This window comes from Hyperoodon ampullatus (assembly GCF_949752795.1).
Source record: "Hyperoodon ampullatus genome assembly, chromosome: 7".
Lineage (NCBI taxonomy): Eukaryota > Metazoa > Chordata > Mammalia > Artiodactyla > Ziphiidae > Hyperoodon > Hyperoodon ampullatus.
Window position 1 is genome coordinate 68,026,916 of NC_136920.1, and position 27,389 is coordinate 68,054,304.

Below are 27,389 nucleotides of genomic sequence, written 5' to 3' on the forward strand. Positions count from 1 at the left end.
TGCTGTGAATGTAGAACCTGGAGATTCCTGGGCTCAGAAGGAGAAAGTGTGCAGTGGTCAAGGGGTCAGCATGCCTGGTTTTTAGGAGCCCCAGTTTCCTCTGTATATATATTTTAAAATGCTGATTCCTCTGTCTAAAAGGGTCTTCAGCGTACCCCCTCCATTCTGCCTATCAAAATCAGTCTTATCACTCTAGTTAATGATATGCACACTGAAGGATGCAGGGTTGTTATCATGCCTGCCACTTATTTTGAAATGCAACAACAACAAAATAAGATGGCTCGGTGGACGGGTAGAAGAATGGATAGATGGAGTGACATGTGATAAAGCAAATAAAGAAAAAGTGAAGGTAGGATCTGGGTGGTGGGTATATAGTGTATATAGTGTTCACTGTGTATGTTGGAAATTTTTTTATAATGTTGGAGAAAATGTAATCTATCTTTAAAGGCTAGCTTATGTTCCAGTACTTTGGGGAAGGCTTTCTAGATTTCTGGAATTATTTGTGGCTGATTACCCATATATGTTACTAGAACCTCTTTCAGTTGCTGTCTGACACGTAGAGCTGATTTCCTCTATCTTAGCCCTTGTTTTGGACAGTGAACTCCTTGTGGGCAGCAGGCTAGGCTGTCTTTATATCCCTGATACACCAGACAGTCATCATGTAAGGCACAGGGAGAGATGGTACCCACATAACTGTAGGAATAGTTTAGGCATGTCATGATTAACTTTAAAGTTAACCTAGTTGAAAGTAACTTTTGTAATGTAAGGTTTACTGGATCAAGCACCACTGTATGTGTACATGTGTATTTTTTTTGGAAGCGAGAGTTAGAGAAATGAGGGTTAACATTTCTAATAACCAGCATTCTTCATGGCTGTGAAACAGAACTGTGTTGTATGGACCAGAGCCCCACTGCCAGTTACATCGGTGATGTTTGGTGTCCCTGAGTTCCCTGTCCTTGATTGGAGAATTCTGTACCTTAGTACCATGATTCAAATCCAAGGCTTTGAACTGTTTGAATCCACCCCGTTTGGAGGGCCATGCTATAGACATATAAATAGGGCTCAGAACGTCCTATCAAGGTTGCTAACAAGAATTCATTCAGAACCTAGCAAAATAAGTACAACTCCAAGCACCCAAAAAGATATCCCAAAATCATTTGGAATGACATACTTGTTTCCTTAAAGGGTAAGCATATTATAATTCTGGGAAGATTTAGAAATGAATGTAGAAGTTTTTAATATAATCAGAGCCATAGTGTTAATATTTTTTATTTAAAGGATTTGTGCATGTGAGTACTTCAGTATGCATATTTAAAATAATTTGGCGCACATAACAGGTTAGCCTGTATTTCCAATTTAAAATATGCAATAAAGTAACAGACTTAGACTTGATTTTAGGGAGGGTTGAAGTCTTAACTAGATTTCTAAGCAATATTGGGGCACTTAAGAGAATTTATTAGGTTTCTAACAGTTGTTTAAGGGGAGGTTTTGTAAGTTAAATCAAACAATTCTAATATTTAAAAGAATTAAATTATAGATTATAAATACATAGTTTAAATGTTTGAAGGAGTTTAACTAGGTTTGTAAAATGGATCAAACATTAATCCAATGGCCCTTTGAAAGTGATTATAAAAATTATAGGATCTGTAAGTTGAACTGAAAACTTAAAAGATGAACTAGGGCATTTAAGGGTTTTTTTAAAAATAACTAAACAAATGAAATAAACATTTCTAAAGCCAGGTAAACCTGACTAATGTTTTCTGTGCACAAAACCACCCTTATCGTCATTAAAAAAATTCACAAAAAATAAAGTGATTAACACTCTGCTTTGAGTTCATGGTAGATGCTTAGTGTTAGTGGAATTTAAATTTATAATTTGAATCAGCAATATTCCTTATGGCAAGGCAAGAAGAAACACATAGCAGCTTCAAGTTAATTACCCTTCATGGCTTGAAACATGGTATGAAAGAAAGAACACAGGCTTTTAAAAGAAAGGTAATCTTGCTCATGTAAAGAACCAGGGACATGAGAGTCATGACCAGCTTTCCATGAAATGATGTAGCATAGCACTCAGCACATAGTAGATGCTCAGTGAGGCCTTCTTGTAGAAGTAGTGGTCTTTAGAAGCATTTTAATCAAATTATGAGTTGACATTGTTTATGCCACTGCATAAACCCAGGGTGCACAGTCAAACGTGGCTGTCCTAGGTACTGATCTCATTCATTCAACCAAATGCCGTAAGAAATTAAAAACTGGTGATATAGGTTGTATGCCACTTGTATCAAGCTATTCTGTCTCTTTTCCTAGAAAATAAGCAAATGGGGGGGCAGGAGACGTTTTTCCCATCTGGACAAGGTTCAGATGAAATTGCATGTAATTCAGAGCCCTGGATTTATTTCGTCCTGGCCACTCAGCTCTGAACAGGGTGCACAGTGAGGTCCTGAGCTGGAGGATGCTTGGCTCTGCTGCAGACATTGTCATTTAGGTCTGGCTTCTGGTAATTAGGCACTCCTAGCTGGGCTCTGCTGTTAGCCAGCCTTTGAGACAAATTGCAAAATCTGTACAACCATCTGAGAGATGGAGAAGTAGACCTGATGACACTACAGGGCATATTGGTAGTTCTCAAAAGTTGAAAGAGAATGCTTTGAGAAGCAATCCTCAAAACTGAATTTAGAGTTCCTTTTCCTATGGTTAAAGGATAAGTTCAGTCACAGAATCAGGATCTGAGATTCAAAGACTGGAATGATAGGCTTAATCGAATAAGATGAAATGCGATAGAAATACATACAGCATTTTGTATTTGGATCTGAAAATCCCAACTACACATGAAAAGACTGGGAACAGGGGTAGGGATATATCTGAGAATTAGGCCATATGAAAAAGACCTAAGAGTTCAAATTGACATCAGTTGACAGTTTATTGTGATCCCCCCAGATCTAGTGCAGTGTTAGGCTGCATTAACAGAGGTGGAGTATTTAGGACCAGGGAGGTGACTACAGTTCTGGGCTCCAGGCTATGAAAGGAAACTAGACAAAGGATGGTCACAGGATGGATATGGGAGTGTTCCAAAGCTTATCACAGATAACAAAGGAACAGGAAAGGTTTAGCCTGGATACAACTGCAGGAGGACCTGAAAGCTGTCAGTAATATCTGAAAGGCAGTCATGTGCATTAAGAACTAGCCTTGTTCTTATTAAGGGGAACAAAAAGAATCTGGGGATGAAAGTTACAGGAAGCCTCAAATAAGGAGGGTCTTTTAATTCTTCGGTATATTTTAAGATAGCATGGGCTACTTCCTTAATTCTAGAAGTGCTGGCTTACATAAGGACTTAGACTTTTAGGGGTAGGAAAGGATGACTCAGAAGTACTCCCCAGTCCCAAGATTCCACGATTCCCTTGCCTTCCAGTGACAACCATATCCTGCATGGTCCTAACACGGGCAGGTGGAGAACACAACCATAATTACAGGAATGTTCTAGGCAGCGATGGGAGAGGTTTTAGAATTCTCAGGCAAGATTCCCATAAAGACACTCTCACCAGGGCCGCCAGTTCTTTACTCTGCTGGGGAGGTCTGGGGCTTGTGGTACTCTCTGTCACCAGAGGCTGTATTAGTTTCTCATTTTTTCTTTCTGTGTGCCCAGCAGTGTGCTGCGTGCTGGGGAGACCTTGGGGAACAAGACAAAATCTCTTGCTGTCTTCAGCTATGCAGTATGTGTGGGGAGTAAGACAGCAAACACAAATTAGACCACTAGATACACCGTGATGATTATAGTGGCAGTTTGGACCCACGTGTCCCGTATGAGTGCATTTATATTTCATGTAGTATTAGTAATACATTTCCCCACTTGGCTTTGGGGGTGTAGTTTCCCATTATAGTTCAGGTCGTCTCTTTGAGATTTCTCAGTCTCTTGGAGTAGGGACCGGGGGTATTTGTTTATACTTTAAGGCGTTTTCTTTCCCCCAGAGGTAATAAAGCTTGGAAAAGGTTGAGTCTTTTTTTTTTTTTTTTTTTGGCACTGACAGTTTTCTGTATAGTTTGTTACTGGCACAGTGACTACGTTTAGGGGGGTGTCTGTGTTCATACTGTAGCTTCTTTTCATTGTGTTTCTGTGGTCAGAGCAGTTCATCCTCTCATGGCTCTTATGACTCTAACTGGAGTTAACTCTGAGTAGAAACCTGGGTGAGAAGGAATATGAAAAATAAGACTGGAACAGAACCAGGTCTGTATACTCCCACACTAATCCTTGTATTTGTTTTTTATACAAGTGACCATCCGTTTAGGGACAAGCATGCAAACACAAAGGCACATTTTTAAAAGGCACATTTCTCTCCTCAATTGCTGATTGTAGTTCATAATTAAATTCCCTTCGTCCTAATTTCTCCTAGGAAATATTGTTTGCAAAAAATTGTCCTTTTTATTTTTCTAGCATTAATAAACTTACAGGTGCAACAAAAATTCCTGATTCTGAATTATATTGTTAGCTTTTCAGAGGCTCCCCCCTCCCCCGCCCCGCCCCAAAGTAACCTACTTTATTGTAAATTCTTCTTTCTTTCAGGTAGGAATGAATTGATAGCCAGATACATCAAACTCAGGACAGGGAAGACGAGGACCAGAAAACAGGTAAAACAACCGACCTGGAAATTGTGCATGTTAGCGAATGGCCCAAGGAGGCATTTTGGCTGCAGTGGCTGTCTGTGCTTTGGCTCCTAGGAGCCCCCAATTGGAGTTCCCTGTAAGGACGTCAGTGTTGTAGGTGTTTGAAATTGGCTCAGTTTTCACTGTTCATCATTTCAGTGACCTTTTATTATGTGGTCTCTGGAGTTCCTTCTATACACATATGGGAAAGTTTCACCGCTAAGGACAGTGTATGAACTGTTCCTGCACTGTATTGTAAAACTTAAATTTCTTTCCGAAACTGTGCATCTGCAAACATTGCAAAAGCTGCAGGTGCAGGTATACTTTGCAAGTCATGAAATTTTGAGATTTTGCGCATTGTAAAATCCTGGAACAATTACATATTAGTCATCATTTCAATGAAAAAGTAACACCAGCAACCATGAGTATTGGCTGGAATATAAGGCTGAATGATGTGCGTCCAGGGAACTGTTGCTCCTTAAGCTATGGCTTTTTGTCAGTAGCTGCTGTGACTGAAATGAAGTTACAATACCTTTGTGCAGAGCAGGGTCAGGAATTTTCCTCTGCCCTCTGTCAGCGTTCTGGCGCTCCTCGTTCCTTCTGATGTAAAGCAGCCCAAATCTCTGACCCAGTTCAGAACTGGAACGGATGAGAAATTAGTGTTTAACAAAAAACAGAAAAAGAAAGAAATGGAAGGGGGAAAACCATCAAACCAACCTCATGGGTGAGTTGTTAACAGAAAAAAAAAAATATGTGTATTTTAATGTTGACCTATGCTGACTGAAATGGCATGAATTTTAAAAACTATAATCAAATCAAAAGGCGAGCTCAACTGTGGTCTCGTTAAGCCTGAGCAGCAGATTCCAGTCCTTTGCTCAGTGATGAGTTGTTTTCCTGAGTGTTTATGACGGGGAGAGCTTTCCCCAGGAACGCTCCTGTGCCCCAGCCGGGAGCCCACTGCTGAGTCAGCACAGAGGCAGGTGGCCTCCTGCCCGCGCTCAGAGGCAGGGCACTGTCTGTTCGGTGGATATTCCCCCCACTGTGGCCCTCAGCAAGTCAAGAGAATCACATCAGAGCAAAATTCTGGTGAAAACAAGTGAAAGCAGGAGCAGGATGGAGAGGTGAAGAGGATGGGGGAGTTCCTGCTTCTCCATACTTAAAAAAAAATAAATAAAATGCAGAAGCAAATTGAAACTCGAAGGCAAAGTTAGAGATAAGAGGTTCATTTGTTATCATAAATCCTGTTTTTAGGGTGGCTGGAGTGTTTGAAATCAAGTAATGGCCTCACAGTTGCTGAACTTCTAAATGGGAGGTTCTAAATTTCTGAAACAGACAAATCTAATTCCCAGCATACTGAAGGTGCTGGACCTGGGCTGTCTGCTGGTCTGTGAGCTCTGGTCATGTGCCCAACCCCTTCACTGGGGGGACACTTCTAAATTTAACCAAGTCCCGCTGAAAGAGATGCAAATTTGTTTACCCAGTGGAATCATTGTGTTTCAGAAGCCGGGCTTGGCTTGGTTTCCATACCCCGGCATCCTGGGGATGTTTTTAGGCGGCAGTTGGTGATACCTCTCCAATGTGAATTTGTTGTTCAGCAAATCCGTGTGGTTTTTCAACCCAGATTTTTAACAGGATGGCTGGCTGGCTGTATTCACACTTTTCGCTCTGTAATAATATGCAAATCCACTTGGCGCCCAGTCAATACCCAAAAGAGTGGAAGGATTAAAGATATTTATAAGGGGGGAAAAAAAAAGCTCTGCTAACTGGGTCTTTCCATTTCTCTTTGAGATCTAATTTACATGTCAGTATTATTTTAACATTTGCTACAGAATCCAGAGCTCTTAATGAGATCAGAATACAACCTACAGCTTCAGCTTTTTGATTCTGCGGAATGTGCTAATTTATGGATAGTCTCTTCTAAATTGAGAAAAAGGGATTTTCCCTCCTGATACTGAGAAGCTATAAATATTTTCATTTACCTCTACTCCCACCTTTTTAATTTTATAAAGAAAACACCCCACTCTCCCCCTCTCATCCCGTGCCCATGATTTCTCCTGAGTGAGAAAACTAAGATTAGCTTCAACTTTCATCCTGACTCCAGTCACTGCAGTGATGACCCAGTCTGAAAAGCTTAGAGCAGCGCTGGGGGCTTGGTGTCTGGCTGGGACTGTGTATTCCTAACTGCAGAGCTTTGTTGAGATGCAAATAACCTTCCCCCACCCCCCCACCCCAAAACCCTCCCAAGGAGTAGCGATTTTATATTTGATTTCCTTTTTTTGTTTTGTTTTGTTTTGTTTTGTTTCCCCTCATAAACCCGAACAATGTAGGTGTCTAGTCATATACAGGTCTTAGCAAGAAAGAAAGTTCGAGAAATTCAAGCCGCCATTAAGGTACGTCTGGCTTGCCCAGTTGTAGGGGGCTTTTCATCTCCATGGTTACAGGCTTTTCCTTTGTTTTCCTCCCTTCCCCTACCCTGCAGGTGTCTAGTCACATTCAGGTTCTTGCCAGAAGGAAATCTCGTGATTTTCATTCCAAGCTAAAGGTATGCGCTTTCCTGCTTTTTGGCTTGTGGTTGCTATGCATCTCACTTCCTGTTTTCCATGGTGACTGGTGAATGCCTGGTGCTGGGATTCTGGTAACCTAGTTTCCTCGCATGTGAGAGCTGTTTACATTTCTTTGTGTCTAATCTCTCTGTTTCTGTACTAGCCTCACATTAAGCTCAGAGAGAGAGAGAGAGTGAGAGAGAGAGTGTGTGTGTGTTTGTGTGTGTGTGTGTGTGTTCCTAATAACAATGCAAATGCAGCAGAGAGCTGGTCTTGATAACTTTTCAGCACAGAAACATGATTTTTTTTTTACCCTTCAAATATCCACCAAGCAGCCCTGAGCTAGGAGAGGGAAAAAAAGTCAAAGAGATGCAAAGTTGGTGTAGAAATTATAAATGAATCATTTCCAAGTGGCCATCATGAAATTACTTTAAAAAAAATTTAGGAATTATTTTAATTCGTGCTTTTGATGTATTTTCAGTACTTATGAAAAATACATCTTCATGTAATTTTTCATGTGTTCTTCCAACAGAGAGTATTTTCTGCCAGATTTCTTCCACATTGCTTAATGTTTTTTAAGTGTGTGGCTTTGTTAATTAAAAAAGAAATTTGAGGTGAGGGCTTAAAAAAAAGATAGGTCTTAGAGATGGGAAAGCTCTTGACCAAATCCATGCTTGCAATTCCGTATATACTTGAGTTTATTGTTTTTATGGTACATGTGCCTCATTTTCTGGTCTTTTAAAATATATTTCATAGCAAAAACAGAGGCATGGACGACTTAAAAATGCAAGTTCTCCCTATTTTCTCCCTTTCCAAAACTTGCAGTAAAGCATACATGACTTTTTTTCCTCCATAATGCCCTATTTGAGAAATGCAAAGGGATTATAGTTTGCATGGAGGAGCTTTACTTTATAATAAAAATGAATCTGTAGTCCATATTGTTGTCTTTCCCATATGCCTGTTTTTGGTTCTGTTCTGATTTTTTCCCCCATACATTAAGTAAATTTGTGTTTTTGTTCTAAACTAAAGGACAAAGTGTAATTTCACAGCCCCAAGTGGTGAACACTGGGACCCTTCCCAAAGGCCTCCAACATTTTTTATGCAAACGAAGCTGACTGAAATAGGTCTAGCGACCAGGAAGGCGCATTTGGGGTGCCCTCTGCAGTGGGCAGCATGCTGGCTCGCTCGCTCACACATGTGGCTGCTGGTGGCTGGCTTTTAGTTGCACTGGCTGAGCAGTTGGAAGACTAAAATAACTTCGTAGCTCCTGCTTTTTAACCAAAGATGCAGTCCTTTCTATGTGGATGTAACTACCCCAGTGTTTGCTCAAGTTCTCACTCTGTTTCTAGTTTCTCTAACGGATTAATGATGTACAAAGAAGTTTACAGACATCAATTTTGTGTTTCCATCTGTGATGTTATGAATTGTTCTATTTCTGCACTGTGTGGTTCCTGTATGCTCACCAGGGCACATGGCCCTGGACCGAAAGCCCTGTAAATGGTGGGTAAAGCTCTCCCGGTCAGAGGGGATCCCCATGGGATTCCACAAGCACTCTTTTTCTCTCTTGGTGACTTTACAGATTTTCCTCAATGGAAACAGTTTTGCCATTACCTTATACATACACATACATACCAACACACAGTCGTATTTGTGTTTGTTCTTACAAAAAGACTTCCCCCCCACTTTCAGCCAGCCCTGGACCACTCTCCTCTGGGGCAGGCACGAAGAAGAGGCAGAAACAGAGGCAGTGGGGTAGCAACTGGCTCGGCATTTCATCTCCAAGAACCACCTCCATCTTCTTACAGTTCCTTTCCTTCCTCCCTACCTCATTACTCTTGGAAAAATGGAGGCCTTTGTTCTTCCCATCAGCTAATACCAGTCGAGTGTTCCAGGCATGGCGCTTATCACAGTGGGCAGTTAACAACCAATCCTCTATTCACAGAGCTGGCCGTGGAAATGGGAATGTGAAATATAGGGCACTGTAGGATAAGTGTTCGCAGAAAGAACCAAAGTTAAATGTGTAGGCAGTCCCAGAGACGAGCTGTATGGACAATGTGCTGCTGAGTTTGGGGATGAAAGAGAGGAGTTAGTGCAGTGCAGAGCCTCTTGTGTGTTCTCTCATGTAAGCTCACTACAAAGTGAGTTCCATTCTTCGGATTTTGAGGAGTAATATTTAGGAAACCAGGGATCCAAAGGTTTAATTAACTCACCAAAAACCATCCAGCATAGGAAGTGGTGAAGTCAGGATTTGAACTCTCTGAATCCTAAACCACTGCTCTTCCAGACAGGGTTTCCTGTAGCGGAGGCTGAAGTGGATTTCAAGCAGTAGGCTTCTCATCGGTACACATTGTAGATAACCTGTCACCACCCCTCACGCCCCTTTGGACCTGGGCGTGCCGGCCTTGCTTCCCACAGTCCCTCAGCCACTACATTTTAGAAGTAAGATGATTTTTAAACTTTGAGCCATCAGTCAAGATGTGGGCCTAATTTGGGATTGATGGTCATCAGTATCTCGGGGTGATGTGTTCCTAGCTGCAGAGCTGCTGCGTCCCCACTCGGAGGGAGTTAGGACAGTTGAGGAGAATAAGGCTGGCTGCCACCTGCCTGCAGAGATGCTGCTGCCTTCACCTCCCACAGGCGTTTTATGTTAAAGATGCCCTCCTTAACCTTCCTACCAGCCATTACCAGGAAATGGGCTCAGGTCCCTTGGCATGGTAGGAGGATAGAACTCCTCTCTCTGTCTGCACTTTCTTGTTCAGCTCTGGAGTCTAACATCCTCAGGAGGCAGAGATGAGCATCCTCACCGAGTTCCTTGTGGGGTCAGGCTGATAGCCTCTGGCTTCTTGGCCTCTCACACTGGCTAATGAGATAAACTCACTACAGAAGTTGAAGTCATCTCAGTAGACAGCAAGGATAGCTTCTGAGCAGGGGTAGGGGTGGCAGGAAGTATCCAGATTCACAACAGGTGCCGTGCTTTGTCTGAGACGATGCAGCAAGACTTCCTAGAGGAGATAGCTGTTGACTGGCCATCTCCAGACCTGTCCTTGCCGTGCCTTTCCAGCCGGGCTTCTCGCCATTTCTCCATATGCTCTGAAGTCAAAGGATTTCTGTTCTCTGGGATGGACGGAGGCCTGTGGCCCTCCTGTGAAGACTGAAGCCAAGTTTCATTTCCCTATTCTCCCTTGGGGTTTGAAAAAGTGGTTTGCTCACACCTGGGGCCAGGGCCAGGGCCAGGGCCAGGGCCAGGGCCAGGTGTGGCTTCCGAGGGCACCTCTTGCCTGTGAGCCTCTCTTCACTTTCCCGGGAGGGGTGCAGGAGAATTCTTGAGGCTAGTGGTTTTCCAGCCTTTTTTAAGCAGCAAAACTCACATTTCAGATTGAAATCTTCCTCGAAATTTTCCATATATAAAAGAGTAAAAGCTGTTTTATTTAAAGCTCACACTCTCTCATCCTTAGCAGTGGCCTCTTCGGCTGGTTCTGTTGAATAAGGTTTGAAAACCCACACTGCTTTAGGCAGAAGGAAAAGGAAATGCCCGCCTCTCAGCCGTGCCTCCGGCCGTTATGGGACAGCTTGGGGGTCCCACTTAGAGCCCACATTTTCTAAATTCCGTAGCCTGTTCTGCCATATCCTTCTGAAGAAAACAGGCTCGAGAGAGTGGTTATTCTCATGTCACGGTTGTGGATGAGTCATCCTAGCTACAGAAGTCACGCTCTTGAAAATCTGTTAGGATGAGTTTCAAAGGTCAGCTTTATGCTTCTGCTAAATGCATTGGTTCTCAAAGTGCTTGTTTGTGAGCCAGATCACCCCAAAATGTGTGGATTTTAATTTTTGTTTAAAACAAAATTGTTTTAGTAAAAGTTTAAGATTTCCATGTAGATTTGAACTTTAAAAGCGCAGAAATGATTACTTAATTCAGTCCAGTAATGGTTCCATTGAGAAGCCATGTGTTCTAGACCCTTTAGTAGATGTTGGGCGTGGAAAGTTGAATACACAAGAGTCTCTGTTTTGGGGGAACACTCATTCTTTCTGTTATTTTTGGCCACATTTGGGGAAAATACAAGATTCCCAGTGGATTGTCCCCAGCTAGGGGGCTCTGCAGTAGAAATTTAACAGAGCAGTGCAAAGACCACGCAGTGAAAAGGATGATTAATTCTGAGTGTGGGGGAATTAAAGAAAGCCCCGTAGAGGGGATTCCATTAGAACTAACTGTAGAGGGAGGTAGAGAATTTCCACAGATAATGGGGGTGGGGGGTTTGGGGGAACCATGAAGAACACCATCTAGCTGGAGGCACGGAATGAGGAATGAGACTGGAGGGGTGAGGTTTCCCTGAGGAGCGTGGGAGCACGCAGGGGTCGTTCACAGTTATGCTTTGGAAAGATCCCTCCAACCATTTTTAGAGGATAGCGCGGAGCGCGGCAAAGCTGGAGGCAGGGAGGCTAATTCAGGGGCTGTTCTAAGAGGCCAAGGGAGAAAGATGTGGGCCTGGACCAGGGGCCGACCAAGCACCCCTGGGGCCCTGCTCCGTGGCTCTTATCCATCCTTATTGTCATCCTCGGCTGGTCCCCACTCCACTCCAGTCTGATTGCTGCATACTCTTTCTTGCTCATTGTTTTTAAAGAGTGAATTATGTTAAAAAGTTCTATTCTTATTAAGTCTGAAAACTGTACACTGAAACTTTTCAAAGGCAGCATTTAAAACTTAGGTTATTAAAGGCCAGGTTCTCTTCAAGTAATGGCCATTAACTGAGAGTGTACATCAAAATTAACTATGAAGTTTTTGTTGCTAAACTTTAGATACAACAAAAAGTTAGTAAGTACAGAGAATGACATATTAAGCATTCATGTTTGTACTATCCAGAAATGATTCTTTTCATTATATTTCCTTTAAGGGTTTTTTTTTTAACTAAAAGAAATCAAATGGCAAAACATTATTCTTACTTTTTCTGATTTCCTCTACCTACTGTCCTTCCTCAACCAAGCTCAGCCCCCCACCATCAGTGTCTTTCCTTGCCATTTAGTATTTCCCTGAGAAAATCAAATCCAGTGAAAACTATCTCTTCTCCTTTGGCCCTTATCCTAAAATGAATCTAGATTTTTACCCATTGTTTACTATGAACTTGTGCTAAAGCCATTGGCACCAACCTGAGACTTCTTCTCTATAGTTTATCCTGGCCTGAGCTAGGATAGACTTGGCCAACAATTTGGGATGGCCTTGGACACAGACTTCAACCACAGGAGAGAGATGCAAGGGGCAAGAAAAACTAGGGGATAGTTGAAGAGGTCAAGGACCAATGTGAGGAGACCAAGAACCATCAGCAGGGAGACTGGGGCAGTAGGGAAAAGGGTGAAGAGGCCAGCAGAGTGCAGGTGAGATTCAGAAGCCCTAAGATGGATTGGAACTGCAAGGCATTTGTGGCCAGAGTGCCAGAATATTGAACATCAAATATATACTTTTTTTTTTTAATTTTCTTGACTAAAATGTCTAAAAGACAAGTCAGAGTGTGATAACCGCTGGTCTAGAAGAGAGTCATTTCTCTGTGATGGGAGGACCACATGTTTGGCCCCTGCCCAGACATGATCCTTTTGGCCCACCACTCTTCAGGTGCCTGGTTCTAGTTATAAAGTAGAAGATGGATCTGTGCAATTACAGCATGCAGGTGGGTTATAGGTCTGTGGAACATGCATTGAGGAATTCCACAGATGCCGTCTCAGAAATCTCCCTTGGACCTTGTGTCACCAGCTGGGTCTACAGCAGTGTTACCCATGCTGGCTTCATGTGTTATCTTCCATCTCCCCCTCTTGCCTAGTTTATCCCCTCATTGGAATCTGCAATTGAGCCGTAAGAGGCAGCAGCCCGTCTGAGAAGACTTTGTGTGGTACAGACTGAGGCCTGGCCTGCAACTTTAGACATGATTCTGTACTTTGAATTATTTCACTCACCATTAATTCATCAAAAGGTCTTTAACTGTTTTTGCTTTTTTTTTTTTTAAGCTCCGGGGATTTATTATCCCAGCATGTAGAAAGACTGCAGAAGTGTTCTCCGTGCGCTATAAACAGTCTCTTCTTTCCTTCTCAGAGTTCCTACTTAGAGTTTCCTGCTCTGAGTCTCTATATGTTCGTTTGTCCTGGGAGGTTGTCCAGTCCCTGCCCAGGGGCCTCCTTTCCCTGATAGCAGCAAAAAGCTGGTCCTTTATTTGCTGGCTTCAGAGGCTTGTGAGAGCCACAGCCAAGCTCTGCGGGCTACCCCCACACTGTGGACTGTCCTCATCTTCCCCTGAAGGTGGACCAGGCCGCTTCTGGTTTGGGGTGTGTTTTGGTGAATGCATGAGTCCAGATAGTGCTAAGAGTAAAGGAAGTCTTTGTTCTGCCCTGACCTCAGCAGGAATACATCTTAGGCAATAGACGTATTCATGTCAAGCTCTGGATTGTATTGAAGAAAAGCCTGTACTTGCTGACATTGCATCATCCCAGTAGAGCAGAAAAAAGCCTGAGCTTCTCTGATTGTGTCCAGTCGTTGGTGACTAATTTACGAGCTCTATGTGCTCCCCGGGACCATTTTCTTCATTCTCGCCCTGGTGGCCTTTGTGATTTGATTTCTGAGCAGGCCATTCTTTCCAACCTGCCATTCCTTCCAGTAAGCAGAGAGCTTAAAGTTCAAATTGTTGATTTAATTCTCTTGAGGAGTTCAAGAACTTTGCTGGGGCTTTGCTGCATCTACACTGCTGAATCCTGGCTGTGTCACCACTGATTCTATCCAGGAATGGGCCTGTCCATGGGGAAGACACGCTACACTTCATCCAGTGGTGCTCCCCATGGCCTTCTGAGCCACTTTGCTCACTCAGGCATTGACTGTCAGCAGTACACAAGGCAAAAGAAGCCCGAAACAACCACCTCCTTTGTCTCAGCGCCAGCACCAAGGCACTTGGCCTTGCTGCAGGATTTGGAAAATGATACACCGCCTTTCCTGGCATCTCCCAATCTTCAAGGAGTTCTTTTGCATTCATGACATGTACTCTTTCTCCTCAGCAATATTTCCATTACCTTTTTTTAAATTTAGCTGGGTTAAAACCAAGACTGGAGGCAGTTAATTTCTTGTGCTTGGATGTGATGGAATTAGAACCTCTCATCAACGGTGTGATGATACAGAACTTACAGTGTAAACTAGGGGACTGAATACATTTACCTTTCTATGTCAGCTGAGCCAGGTCTGGATTTTCTCTTTAAGGACAACAGAAACAGCCTCATTCTACATTTTTGTCCCTTCCTAGGGAAATCCCATTGTTAACTGGCCTCCAATATAGACAGTGCTCTGTCACATTGAGCCCAGAGGTTATGTACTCAGGACCAGGGCTCCTAAGCATTTCAGCTCTCGAGTGACTTGAGCCTGGATGGTCGGTCATGCGGGCCCCGTAGATGACACGTCCACAGAATGGCGAGGCTGTGGGCACTGTGTGCTCAGAGTGGTTGATGCAGTTCTCAAAGCACTCCTGAAGGTGGTGTTGTCCTCACTTTGCAAGTGAGGGTGCAGAGGCTTGCAGTGGCTAAGGGGCTCACCCAGGGTCACAGTCTGAACTGGATCCCAGGGCTGTCTGGCACCACAGCCCAAGCCCTTCACGTGTTGTCATGCTGCCTCCTTACAGAGTGCTCGCTGGTGGAGGATGAGGGCTCACTGCCCTAACTCGAGATGCTTTTGCATTGTCTCCCTTAACCGAGCCCTGTTTTCATTGTGTCTGCCTGTTCGAATGAAACAGAGAAGATGAGTGGTGGGAGCTGGTACTTTCTGGCTTTTCAGGGGAGATTTGCCTCCTGCCTTTTTTTTTTTTTTTTGAGGTACGCAGGCCTCTCACTGCTGTGGCCTCTCCCGTTGCGGAGCACAGGCTCTGGATGCGCAGGCTCAGCGGCCATGGCTCACGGGCCCAGCCGCTCCGCGGCATGTGGGATCTTCCCGGACCGGGGCACGAACCCGCGTCCCCTGCATCGGCAGGCGGACTCTCAACCACTGCGCCACCAGGGAAGCCCTGCTTCCTGCCTCTTACTGTCCCTCACGGGGAAAGGGGCTAAAGTTAGTGGGTACCTTCTCCCCAATACCCAGACCTGGTATTAGCAGACCTAAATCCCAGGCTTCCTGGTAGAGAGTCCTCAGGCACACCTACAAATCACAGATCCTTGTCTGCAATCCTTTATGATGCTGAGCCCCACATGAGAATTAAAGGAAACACTATTGACAATTATAAAATACTAAATATAGAACAGTACATTTAAAAATGGACAATGGTAAAAGCCTTGAAAAACTTTTCTTTGATGTGAATGGAGTTTTTGGCATTTGGAAATACAATAAGATGAATTAATTGCTACTCATTACATGGCAAGTCAGGAGAAGCATGAATGGGCCTTCTCTCCTTGGCATTAGCCGTTGCCCGCCCGAAATAGGCCCTTTTGTATTTACTCCTGCTTTCTCTAATAATAAGCAAATTAGAGATCATGGCTAGAAAAATTCAAGTGCCCTCCATCCTTTCTCCAAGCCATCATAGGCTCTTATGATGTTTATCTGCTTAAGGGCTACTGCTAATAATTGCAGAGGTCATATGAATCCACATAGTGCAAGATTAGAAACAACATCTGCAAAATTACTTCTTAGGAAAGTATTGTTTTGTCTTTTTCTGAAAAAGTGATTTTACAAGCAAATTTCTATCTTTCCTCTCATGTGCTATATTTTTATATTGCTGAGAGAAGTATATTTGGAGAAGAACACTTAATAGCTATCAAAAGTTTTTGAATCCATGGGCTTTTTTATTTTTGACTGTACATATTTTTCCTGATGTATTGGTGGGCTTCCATATGAAGAAATTAGATTGGAGTCTTTAAATTCTGAAATGATGGCCCCTGAATAAGCAGGAGTATATTGATTTAGTATGCTGTTCATTCAGATTTCATATGTAGCCACTATAATATAGTACATGCAAGCATGTGCCATTTTATATTATCTTTAAAATGTGTTTATGGTTAATGCCTAAAAATTATGAGATAATTGATTACCCAGAATATTTAAAAGCTGAGAAAACAGGGGCGGGGAACAAGGGTCCCCTACTTTCCAGAGACTGATTCATAAAATGTCCCTGAGTTTGAAGAGCGCACCACTCCAGCCATGTGCATCTGTGATAGGCTGCCTTCCTGTCATGGTTATTACATGAAGACATTTTCCAAACATTGTGTACATTTCAGCAGCAAGAGGAAGGTAGTCAGCTGATCCCAGAGTTGTAGTGGCAGCCTTGCTCTGCTTCATGAAATATGAAAGCCTGTTTACTTAGTAACAATAACAGTTTGAAAGGCTTCAGGCTGAGAAGTTTATGTCTGCCATGGCCTGCTGGACCTCGCGTGGCAGAGGTAGTGAGGCCGTTGACAGTGCGGTATGCCAGGAATGGGGCAGGAAGAGAGTTGAGTGGGTACTGAGACGTGCACTCTGCCTTGGAGTGCTTCGTCTGCCCTCAGTCTCAGGTCACATGGGCTGTTTGTTCTTAGCACTCCATCAACAGTCTTAGACCCATGTTTCCTGCTCCATAAATATTTTCCACATTCCAGGTTGTGGGGTTGAGTTTGGGTTTGGTTGGATAAGGGAGATATGCCTTTGCTTTCCCCACTTCGGCTTTTTATGGCCTCATCCTTTATAATCTTAGGAATAGAAAGGCTTAAAATCCGTAAAAAGGAGTGAATATGAAGTTGTCCAAGCTTTTTCCTAGGACACATTTTTCCTCGTGCATGCTCCTATGTACACATGCATACACTCAGTATTTCCTGTAATCTAAGACATCATAGACGATAACTCAGTATTGACTTAATAACAGTTTTTCAAGATAAAACAATGTGCTCATCCTTTGTAAATCTCTTCCACATCTCAGAAATATTAGTGTGAAAACATCTTAGAATAAAATTAATGTGGTGTACAAATGTAGCATATATTTTTGATTTTACTTAAGCTACTGTTGTTTGGATGGATTAGCGACCCCACCCCTACCCTCCTTTATTCTGGGGGTAGGTGGTGATGATAGAGTGGAATGTTTAAAAGTCCAGGATATTAGACTAGAATGACACAGAGAAGCCATTTACTCAGGTCTGACACTGAGAGTTATAATTTCTTCAAAGCCAGGCATGTATCTCTAGGCTGAAAATGACAATTTAGAGGCCCTTCCATTGAAATCTCTCAGCTTGGTGTCCTGTACTCCCATTTCAGGATAAGTAGGCCTACAGCCAGTCTCTCAGTTCTGATTTCGAGATCTCCCTGATGGTGCTTATTATCTGCAGGGTTACTTTAGATTTTAAACAAAAAATTTTAATCTTAATTTTCCATCATATATCATAGATAGAGGGGAGATGTTATAAAATTAAATGAGTACTCAGAATGTCACCACTACAAAAAGTAGGAAATGACTGGTGTAGACGTTTTAGTCCATTTGTAGGAAATTGCCTATTCTTAAATAGGTAGGTCAAGTGCAGACGGAACCTCTACTTGAGATAAAATTTCCTCTCTGCACTTGGCTTTCTCTCTATTAGGACAGGTGGCCAAGAACTGCCCAAATTTTAACATCCTGCTGTCTTTTCACTAGTGGTTTTTCAGCTATATGTATTAAGATGTATTTGCTTATAATGGATGTCAAACTCACAGCTATGAATACTTTTAGAATCAGAAGACCTTTAGAATATAAAGTACAACTCTTTCCTTTGTAGTTGAAGAAAATTAGAGTGTTAGGTGATTTGCCCAAAGTAATACAGCCCATTAATGTCAGGTGGAGGGCAGATTTGGAACCAGGTCTCCAGACTCCCCAGCACATACGCCTTTTACTGGCATAGAGCAAGTTGGTGTGCTCGAAGCAATTGATTTGCTCTTCTGCTTCTGAACTTCTGTTTTCATTTGGGTGCCTGGTGGAATGCTGGGTAATAAGAGAGTCAAACCTGACTTTATGTAACAAAAGAAAAAGACCGTATTCTGAAGTGTCTGGAGCTATGTGACATAAACAGCAAAGGTGGTGACTTTTCTCCTTTCCTCATTGACTGATTACCCTGTTAGAAAAGAAAAGTATCAAACTTTCGTGAACGTTTTGAAGAACTTTTCAATCAGCCTAGCAAAGGGAAACATCTCAAGCAACTCTAATAGAGTAAGAGTGGGTTGTGGAGATGTAGGTACTTATTTCCATGTGGACCTGGACTTAATGATTCCTGGTCACTGCACCCAAGTGTGCACAAACACACTCTGTATTTGGGCAAGCAGAACCACCCCTGTCATCAGCATTTCATAAACACAGAAGTCTCAGGTCTGAGAGAGCCCCCATGATGTACTGTTGGAATAGAGCCAAGCCCACAGCTCTTTTGTAGTTATTCCGCACAGTCTACATCAGCCAGGCAGGCAGGCAGCCTGGGCTGCCATTTTCTCAGCTCCCCCTGCCTGGGCCCTGGAGAGGTTGTAAGGCTTGTAGCTCGTTGGGGAAGGCACCTGTGGTTATACCTATGCCATTCCTTCGGTTTCCTTGAGGGTATTGATATCCTTTTATTAAGGGTTACATGACTTGGGGGCTGGGGTCCAAAGGGACTGGTCCAAAGAGAAACCCATGAGCTTGTATTGATGTCAAGGTGCTCTTGACAGAGAAGGAAGGAAGTGTGACTGAGCCAGGTTTCCTGTTCATTATACCAGGGTTACCCTCTGAGGGGATGGCAGGTGGCAGGTGGAACTGCAGGACCAGCTAAGGGTAGACTGACGGGCACTGAGATCTGTATGTGTCAGGCCCAGTTTGGCTGTAGGGCATTTGCACACACATAGTCAGTTTATCATAAAATTCCACTGACTTCAAAATTTGTCTTTTTTCCTGGCATCTCAGTGTCTGAAATGTTTCAGGCCTTTAAAAAAAAGTTACCAGAGAAGGCTGGCTTCAGGTTAGAACGTTCAGCAGATTAGCAAATGGAGCTTCAACACGAAGAATGCCATCTGACCAGAGGCAGCAAAGGCATCACTTCAGTCTCTGGGGACCAATAATCCTGCAGGCATCCGGAGCCCTCCTGGTGTCATTCAGCTGCAGCAGTGCCCTTACAGATACTCATTATGACCATGTGTATCCCCGAATAGCTGTTAGATGAGGCTCATTTTTTCCGTTGAGAGCCAGAGAAGTGTATGAAATATAAAATCTTATGCGAACGTTAGGCTCCTTTTCAAGGGTTAATATAAGCGTTTTGAAAATTCACATGGTGCTCCTGCAGTTATGGGGCAAAGTGGCGTCTCTACCTTGGGAGCACCTGATTGATCTTCCTTTGAACCCTCTAGTACTTGTCTTGTAGGCTTTGATTCCCCGCCCCCGCCCCCCCCCCCCCCCCCCCCACCTTTTGGCCTTGCCTTTGGCGCCTCAGCATGTTTATTCATCACCTTTGGGTAAATCTGTAAACACTGAAGCCACCTCTCAGCTGGTACTCAGTGTCTTAGCCTGAAGCTTCCCTTGACCTTCACTCTCTGTCTGAACTCTGAATGACAGCTGGGGAGTGTGTTCTTTTTACTCTGATGTCACCATTTTGCTCCTGCTTTGATGGAGTCTGGGCCTGGGATAGCTTGTATAGACCTTGTGCAAGCAGCCAGGACCCTTGACATGTTTACTGAGCGTGAAGCCCTGCCCCACCATCAGGGCCTGTCCCACACCAGGGGCCTGACCATTTCTCCATCTGTACTGGGGAAGCCTCAGAACCAGCTCAAAGGAGTTGGGAGTTGCAGTTGTTGATAATTGCCCTTTAGATAGTTACCTGGGTCACACATTTCTCCTAAAATGTGAAAGAAAAAAAAAAACCCCATGCTCCTACGCATTTTATTGTACCCAAGTATCATGTGTTTGTATACGTATATATTTTTTAACTAAGAAGAAAAATAACCCTGCCTTTGTAACGCAATCCTTTTAACAAATTGTTTATTGTTGTATCCAGGTAACAAGCATGGTAAGTATTTTCACCAAATTGAGTATTCTGTACTTTAGCTGTGCTTGGCAGACTTTTTGGCTAGCTGTGTGTTATCAGCCTTGGCTTTTTTAGAAAAGACCCTTTTAGGAAAAGGGGAAACCACTTACCTGGTAGCATCCCCTGTGTCCTTGGGTATAGAAAGAACCTGTCTAGCCTTTGACCCAGGCGGGGATACCTGAGAAAGCATGCCCCCCGCCAGCATGCTGCTTGGCCCCGTCATCGCCCTGCCTCATCGCCCCGCCGCCCCGCTGCTTCTGAGCCTCCCCACCAGGTGTCTGCCAGGGCTCCCAGGCCGAACACACGGACGGGCCTCCCAGCACTCTGCGATGGTCCTACCCCAGATCCACAACCACGCCTCTTCTCTCACCCTCCCCCCCATCTGTGTGCTTGAAAGCAGGGCCTTTTTTCCCCTCTCCTTGAGTCTGTTAAGTAATTGGAGACATCTCCCTTTGGAAGCTGGAAAAATAAATACGTTGTCCACTCTTCTCAGAGGCTTCCCATTCTGTTGGAAAATGGATTAAAAATTTTTTTGCTTTTAAACCTTGCTACTGGGTGTTTTCAGTAAACGTTCAGAGTTACAGTAGGTTGAGTGTGTTTTTAGCCTTCTGGCTGTGTTTATTTATCTGTGCATGTTTGCTTTTTTGGCCTTTTTTGTGGCTCTGTATTTTAGTCCCTGTGCTCGTGGCTGTGCCTGTTTAAGCTGCCCTGTAGCCATGTGTTGTGTATTAATTCTGTGTGTCACTGTCACCTTCAAGGATCAGACTGCAAAGGATAAGGCCCTGCAGCACATGGCCGCCATGTCGTCAGCCCAGATCGTATCAGCCACTGCCATTCACAACAAGCTGGGGCTGCCAGGGATTCCACGCCCCACCTTCCCAGGGGCGCCAGGGGTAAGTCATGAGCTGGATCCATAATGATGGCCCCTGAGCGCATGGGCTCCACGTGGCCAAGCACAAAGCCATCCACCTGGCACTTCTTGTTAATTGGGTCAGGTGTAAGAGAGGATAAGGACCATTTTGTGGCGCCCTGTTGCTGAGTGCGAAATGGTGAAAGAAAGCATGGAGCAAGGGAGCGGGGGAGAGTAAGAGAGGGAGAAGGAGAGGGAAGGAGCTTAGTCCCTGAAGACATGGAATTAAGTATCACTTTTTTGGTGCCCTTCCAGGTTGTTATCTGCCTCTTCAGCTCTATCTTTTTAATCCTGGCCCTTGGTCTCTGTTCCTGTGTCCTCAGGGTCACTTTATGGCAACTAACCCCTAAAGGGACAGAAGTATTCTATTATCATTTTCATTTTGCACCTGCCAAGGGCCGAGAAGCTTAATGTTATGATCTCATTTAATCCTCAAAATAATCTTAAATGCCTCTTACTGTTATTGCCATTTTACAGGTGAGAAAACTGGAGTTAATTAGTAACAAAACAAGAGTTTGGGTAACTTGATCATAATCACATGGTTAGCGATGTCAGGACTCAAACCCAGGGCTCTCTGACTTCCTTGACATCCTACTGCCCTTCCAGCAGGCCGCCAGTCAGCGGGCACCAGAAAGCTCAGGAAAGCTCACAGCAAAGGAGGCACCTCTGCTGCTGCTCCGAGCTCCTGGCCTCTCGTTCTGAGCTGTGTCCTCTCCCCATGCTGGGAGCTGTGGAGGCACATGTTACACAGGAAACATTTCAGAATGGAGGGAGGAGGAGAAGGGTGGGTAGGCACACGGGTAAAGTAGTCAGATGAGATATTTTTGAACCCTCTGCAGTGCACCCAGATTTCAGTTGGGTGTCAGGTGAACGCTGAAGAGCTGCTGCCTAGTCCCTGCCCTCCGGGAGATTTTCTGGAAGAAAAGCCAGAGGGAGCTAGCTGTAGGTTGCAATCTTCTGCAGGGCAGTGGCCATATCTGCATTTAGGGAAGGTCACTTTGCAGCTGGTGGATGATATGAACCCACTGTCTTTAGCAAAGATTATAGTGCATAGACATCCTGAGCAGTGCTTTGAGGTGAACTCATAACCCTGAAGCTTTTTGCATTTTGCCTTCCAGTTCTGGCCGGGAATGATACAAACAGGACAGCCTGGATCCTCACAAGAGTAAGTTTGAGGAGGGGCCAGCAGTGACAACTAGGGGCTGGTCACAGCCCACCCTGGGTAGAGGTTTCCTGGTACCAGACTGCCTGCAGGCTTGGAGGAGAAGGGAGAATTAACCTGAGATCACCGAAGTCATCCCCCATTGTTATCTACTGAGGCCAATAGCAGGAAAGAGACTGCTCAGATCCGGGAGACGTGTAAACACCTCACTCCCACCTTAAGTGTTAGTGGTCGTGCAGCTGGCGACAGGAGGAGGGGCTCCATCCCTTCATGGCTTTGGGGGACAGAGCCTGGGGTCCTCCTGAAAGTGCTTGCTTGAGAGAGGGCAGTGGAGGTGATCCTATAGCCCATTTTATTCTGGCTTTCCCCTGTAGTGGGGGCAGCTAATAGAAAATCCTACTGATGCTTTGAGGGCAAGGGAAGCAAGCTCAGTAAGCTGGAAGATAAGGGCAGTCTAGGGATAAAAGCAGAAAGGAACTCCTGCCCATATATTCTCAAAAGAACTAGAGCTATTTGGCCCAGAGAAGGAGAGACTGAAACGTGTCCCAATCCTTGCCTGGAAATGATGACCACTGACCTCGGTCTCTGCAGGGATCAGAAGAGAGGTTCAGAGATAGATATCACAGCATGTGCAAGGCAGGCTGACGTCTGTCCAGCTTGTCCCCCGGAACTGGCATGAGGCTTGGTGGTTTGGTCCCCAGCAGCCTGCTGGCCCGTCTCAAATGGACAGCATACCTGGGTCTCTGTCTTGGCAGAGGTCTGCCTGGGCTGTGCTACCACCTGCAGACAGGGAACCTTACGGTGGCAAGGCCCCCAGGTGGGTCCCTAGCCTTGGGAGGCCAAGGCCAGGCCTGGGAAGTAGCCACTCCTGCAGTCGTGGTTTCTGACTCTTGTCCATCCTCTGTCTCCAGCGTCAAGCCCTTCGTGCAGCAGGCCTACCCTATCCAGCCAGCGGTCACAGCCCCCATTCCAGGTGAGTCTCTGCGGGACCCTCTTGCTTTGTTCCACAGCTGCACACCCTCCCTCACTTGCAGAGCCATGGACGCCCCCTTCTCGCCGGCACCCTCCTTAAGGCAGGGTTAGCCCGGAGCTCAGGAGGGTCAGGGGGGTGTCCCCTCCCAGGGCCTGATTTGCCTCGGTCATCTCTAGAGAGCTCTTCTGATGGGCTTTTAAAGAAACAGGAAGCCTGATCACTTTCACTCAGGACCCTGGGTCATCCTTGGAAGGGGAAGTTGCTGTGGTTCCTCCCTCGTCATAAACAGGCCACGTCGGGCAGTCCCAGTCTTGAGGGCAGATAGGGTTTTACTCACCCTTTCTCAGAGAAGTGCATTTCAATTCCGAGCATGCTTTTTTAAAGGAGCGCTTACACGGAAGCCCATCCAGAAACCGGCGACGCAGCCGGCCTGCCTGCCTTCCGCGGCACGCATGCGCAGATCTGCTAGAGACTCCCCAGGCTGCCGTGCCTTCGCTTGTCGCCCTCTGCCCCGACACCACGGAGCGTTCCAAGAGAGTATTCCACAGTGCTGGTGACTGCAGTCTTAGGGAAGGAGATGGTTGAGCACAGGAGGTCTTGGTCGCCTGTCTTTCCTGTCTCAGGAGATCTTTGCCAGCACCTGCTTCCATTCTTCGTCACTCTTTCCCTGGTCCCCAGCGAGGCCCCTTTGCCCAGGATTAGGTGTCCTCATGCCACAGCCCTTAACCTGAGCTGGCGCCGGCTTTAGAAAGAGCCGCCACGTGCATTGCGCTTCTCCGGCTGGCTCTGCCTCTGGGCTCCTCCGCCAGAACCCACCACTGCCTGCCTCAGCTCCGCCCCTGACTCTGGTGGACGGGCCTGTTGGCCTTTCCTCCTGGTAGGGCCCTGCCCCGGGGTTGGCCTGAGGCCCGAGGGGAGGTGAGCGGCCAGGTTGAAGGTGACGATCGATCGGTATTTCAGGGTTTGAGCCTGCGTCAGCCCCAGCTCCCTCGGTCCCGGCCTGGCAGGGCCGCTCCATTGGCACAACCAAACTCCGCCTGGTGGAGTTCTCAGCTTTCCTCGAACAGCAGCGAGACCCAGACTCGGTGAGTGTGCCCAGAGAGGTGTGTCCTGAACCCAGGGTTTGCCCCTCTTTCCCTGCCCTTAGGCCTGACAGGTAACCTGTGTGAAGCAGACCTGGTGGAGGATAGCGGAACAGCCCTTCAATTAAGTGAAAAGGTATTTCTGTTGACAAAATACGTGGAACTTTAGAGCTAAATGGTTATGGATGCTGTGGACTGCAAACTCCAAGGATTGCTGGAGCTGTAGCAAAGGACCTTAACAGGCTCTTGCATGTGGTAAAATGTAACATGTTTTGAGCCCTGCCCTGTGGCTGGTGCTGTGTGCAAAGCTTATAGATAGGCTCACATTTTACCCTCACAAAACCCCATATGGGTAGGTGCTCCGTGATACATGAGAAAACAGAGAGGTTAAATAATTTCCCTGTAGCCACACAGTTACGGATTAGAGATTCAAACTCATGTCTTTAAAACTCAAGCCTAAACATTTAGCTATTATTCTATACTTCTTTTCAAACCTGTGTCTTCTCAAGATAGCAAGTTACTACCTTCTGAAGGAGAGGTAACAGAGTAGTACTTAAGCAATTTGAAGTAGAATGTGATGCATTATAATACCATAAATACCAAGAACATTGGCATCTGGACTCTATTTGTCGCTTTTCTTCCTTCCCATTTCCCCGCCCCATCTAGTGCCCGTCACCCCCCTGTTTCTCAGCCGGGCCCACCATTTCCCCTGCATATGTGAGCCTCCCTTCTTTCCCACCCAACAAGCCCAAGACCCTTTCTTCACTCCCACTCCTTGGCTTTGAGTATGAGCATTGCATCTGTGTGTGGGTGAGCCCAAGGCAAAAACTAAAGAAATCATGAGTTTGTCTTTGGGAGCTTTACCAACTCCTTTCCATATTTTGTACCTCACCCCACCCTGCTGATCTTGGGGGCTACCAAAAGCACACAGGTGCCATGCTCTCTGGGTATTTGCCGCCTTGCTGTCATTCTGTTACCAGGAAAAAGCATCATGAATGAGTTCACCGTCTGTTGTAAGTAACTTGGATACAGACATCTGGAGGTGACCTCTCCAGGGAGTATTTGTACTTTGGCTCGGTGGAAAGCCTCTGATGGTAGGATGGGGGAGACCCCACGGGTAGAGGGCTTTCCACCAGCCGTCACCAGAGTGGAGACTCGGGAACCCACGTGTGGCCCCCTGACATTTCTGTCTATGAATTGTGAATGCTGGGAGCTGGTGGAAAAATAGAGCCTGCTCCAAAATTAGGAAAAAATGAAGAAAGAGATGTAGATTAGGTCATTGGGCCCATTGAGGCAGGTAAAGGAAAATGAGATTATTGAGAACAGGGAAGAGAAGGCCACCTGGATCACTCTTCTCTAGTGTCTGAGTGGCTTTACAAGAAGGGTGATAGTGAGAGCTTAAAACCCTGTCTGTGGGAGCATTGAAATAAACGACCAAAAAGATTACCTTTCTGATTCTTTTCTTCCTCTTCTGTCTGAGAAGTGTAGATGGTTCTTTGGCTGAAGGCTGGGCTTTGGACCAGATTGTGCTTCTGCTTTCTGTAACTTGTGTTTGTATGACACCTCATTGCTCACAGAGTACGTTGTCGTTGGTTATTTCATTTTGTCCTCAACGTGCTGGTGAACTGGATTCTTTTTTTCCCCATTGTACAGATGAAGAAACTGAGTCCCAGGCACATTAAATAGCTTAGGATATTTAGCCAATAAGCAGGAGGACCAGGAGTTCAGATCTTCTGTTTCCGTGTACTCTTTTCACTACTGTGAACCACCACCAATTGTGAAGGTCTCTTGGATTGTGTATTCAGTCTGTGTATCTCCCGTATGGGCAAATCTCTCTCTTTGTGACCATTTTTTTAAGGAATAGAACTCCAAGACATTGGGAAGCAGAAGTCCCAAGATGTTAGTTGTTATCCTTGTTTACAAGACTCAATATAATGTTTTATCACACACACAAAAAAATTTTTTTTTTTTTTTTAATTTAAAAAGCCTATGGCAGCCCCCTCGTATTGTAACTGTCCTCCTCAGTTATGGACCTGTTAGGGCCCAGGATGACCAGTTCCTCTTTTTCCTGTTGTTGGTGTTAATTGGGCTTCACACTGTGAATCACTGACAGATTCATTCAGTCCATTCTATAAACATTTATGAGCACTTGCATATTTTAGATGGCTGTACCGAGGAGGGGCCGGCCCAGTGCTGCACAGCCAGCCACTGACTCTGCCCTTGGTGGGGGCGGGGGGTGACATCTAGCGGGGGAGGCACATGAGGCGATAGTCACACATGAGGCCACTGCAAAGTGTGGTGACTGCTGGGGAGGGAGAACGCTGGATGCTGTGAATGAGGGACAGGGAAGCGGGCAGGCTTCGTCAAGGAAGCAGCCCTCATGCCAAGAGGTAGAGCATCGATATGGGCAGGGATGAGTAAGGGAGAAGAGCATTCCAGAGACGATGACTCTGATGTAGATAGAGCAGGAAGTGAAAGCTGGTGAATAGTTTAGAAAGGCAGGGCCCACCAAGTCCTTGGAATAGAGTCCAGAGATACATGTTTCATGTATGTTCAGGATTACACTTAAGACTCTGAACAGTTCGCAGTTTGCAGGGCAGAAATTGAGACACAGATGTAGAGAACAAACGTGCGGACACCAAGGGGGGAAAGTGGCGGAGGGGGTGGGTGGGATGAATTGGGAGATTTTGATTGACATATATACACTAATATGTATAAGATGGATAACTAATAAGAACCTGCTGTATAAAAAAATAAATAAAATTTTAAAAAAAGAATCTGAACGGTTCAACTAGATTTGACCTTTTACTGATGAATGAACAGGTTTGGCTCCTTAGCTTAGACTCTAACACGTGACTTTAATGGTGACAGATGTGGTAAACTAGAGAGTGAATTTCCAGAATAGCAGGGACTTAAGGGAGACCACCCTGGACTGAGGACCAGGCAAACTAGATTCTCCTCTTGGCTTTGTTGCTCCCCAAGTGTGCCTTATGTCCTCTTGGGCGACAATACAGGCAGAAAAGGGTTCAGACCTGGCCACGGCCATTGACTAACGATCTCTCCAAGCCTCTTCTATAGAAAGAAATAGAATTACCTACCTCAT

The 27,389-nt window shown here is 45.1% G+C and overlaps 1 protein-coding gene across 1 annotated transcript in view; it reads left to right on the forward strand.

Annotated features, from left to right (window-relative positions):
* Window positions 1-27,389, forward strand: part of TEAD1 (TEA domain transcription factor 1) — a 194,422-nt gene that overhangs the window by 122,260 nt on the left and 44,773 nt on the right. Inside the window, exons 3-10 of the mRNA XM_079708701.1 lie at window positions 4,560-4,620; window positions 6,963-7,025; window positions 7,115-7,177; window positions 20,130-20,141; window positions 20,918-21,052; window positions 22,188-22,234; window positions 23,143-23,204; window positions 24,165-24,289. Coding sequence (XP_079564827.1) covers window positions 4,560-4,620; window positions 6,963-7,025; window positions 7,115-7,177; window positions 20,130-20,141; window positions 20,918-21,052; window positions 22,188-22,234; window positions 23,143-23,204; window positions 24,165-24,289 — 568 coding nt within the window. The remainder of the gene's footprint in view (window positions 1-4,559; window positions 4,621-6,962; window positions 7,026-7,114; window positions 7,178-20,129; window positions 20,142-20,917; window positions 21,053-22,187; window positions 22,235-23,142; window positions 23,205-24,164; window positions 24,290-27,389) is intronic.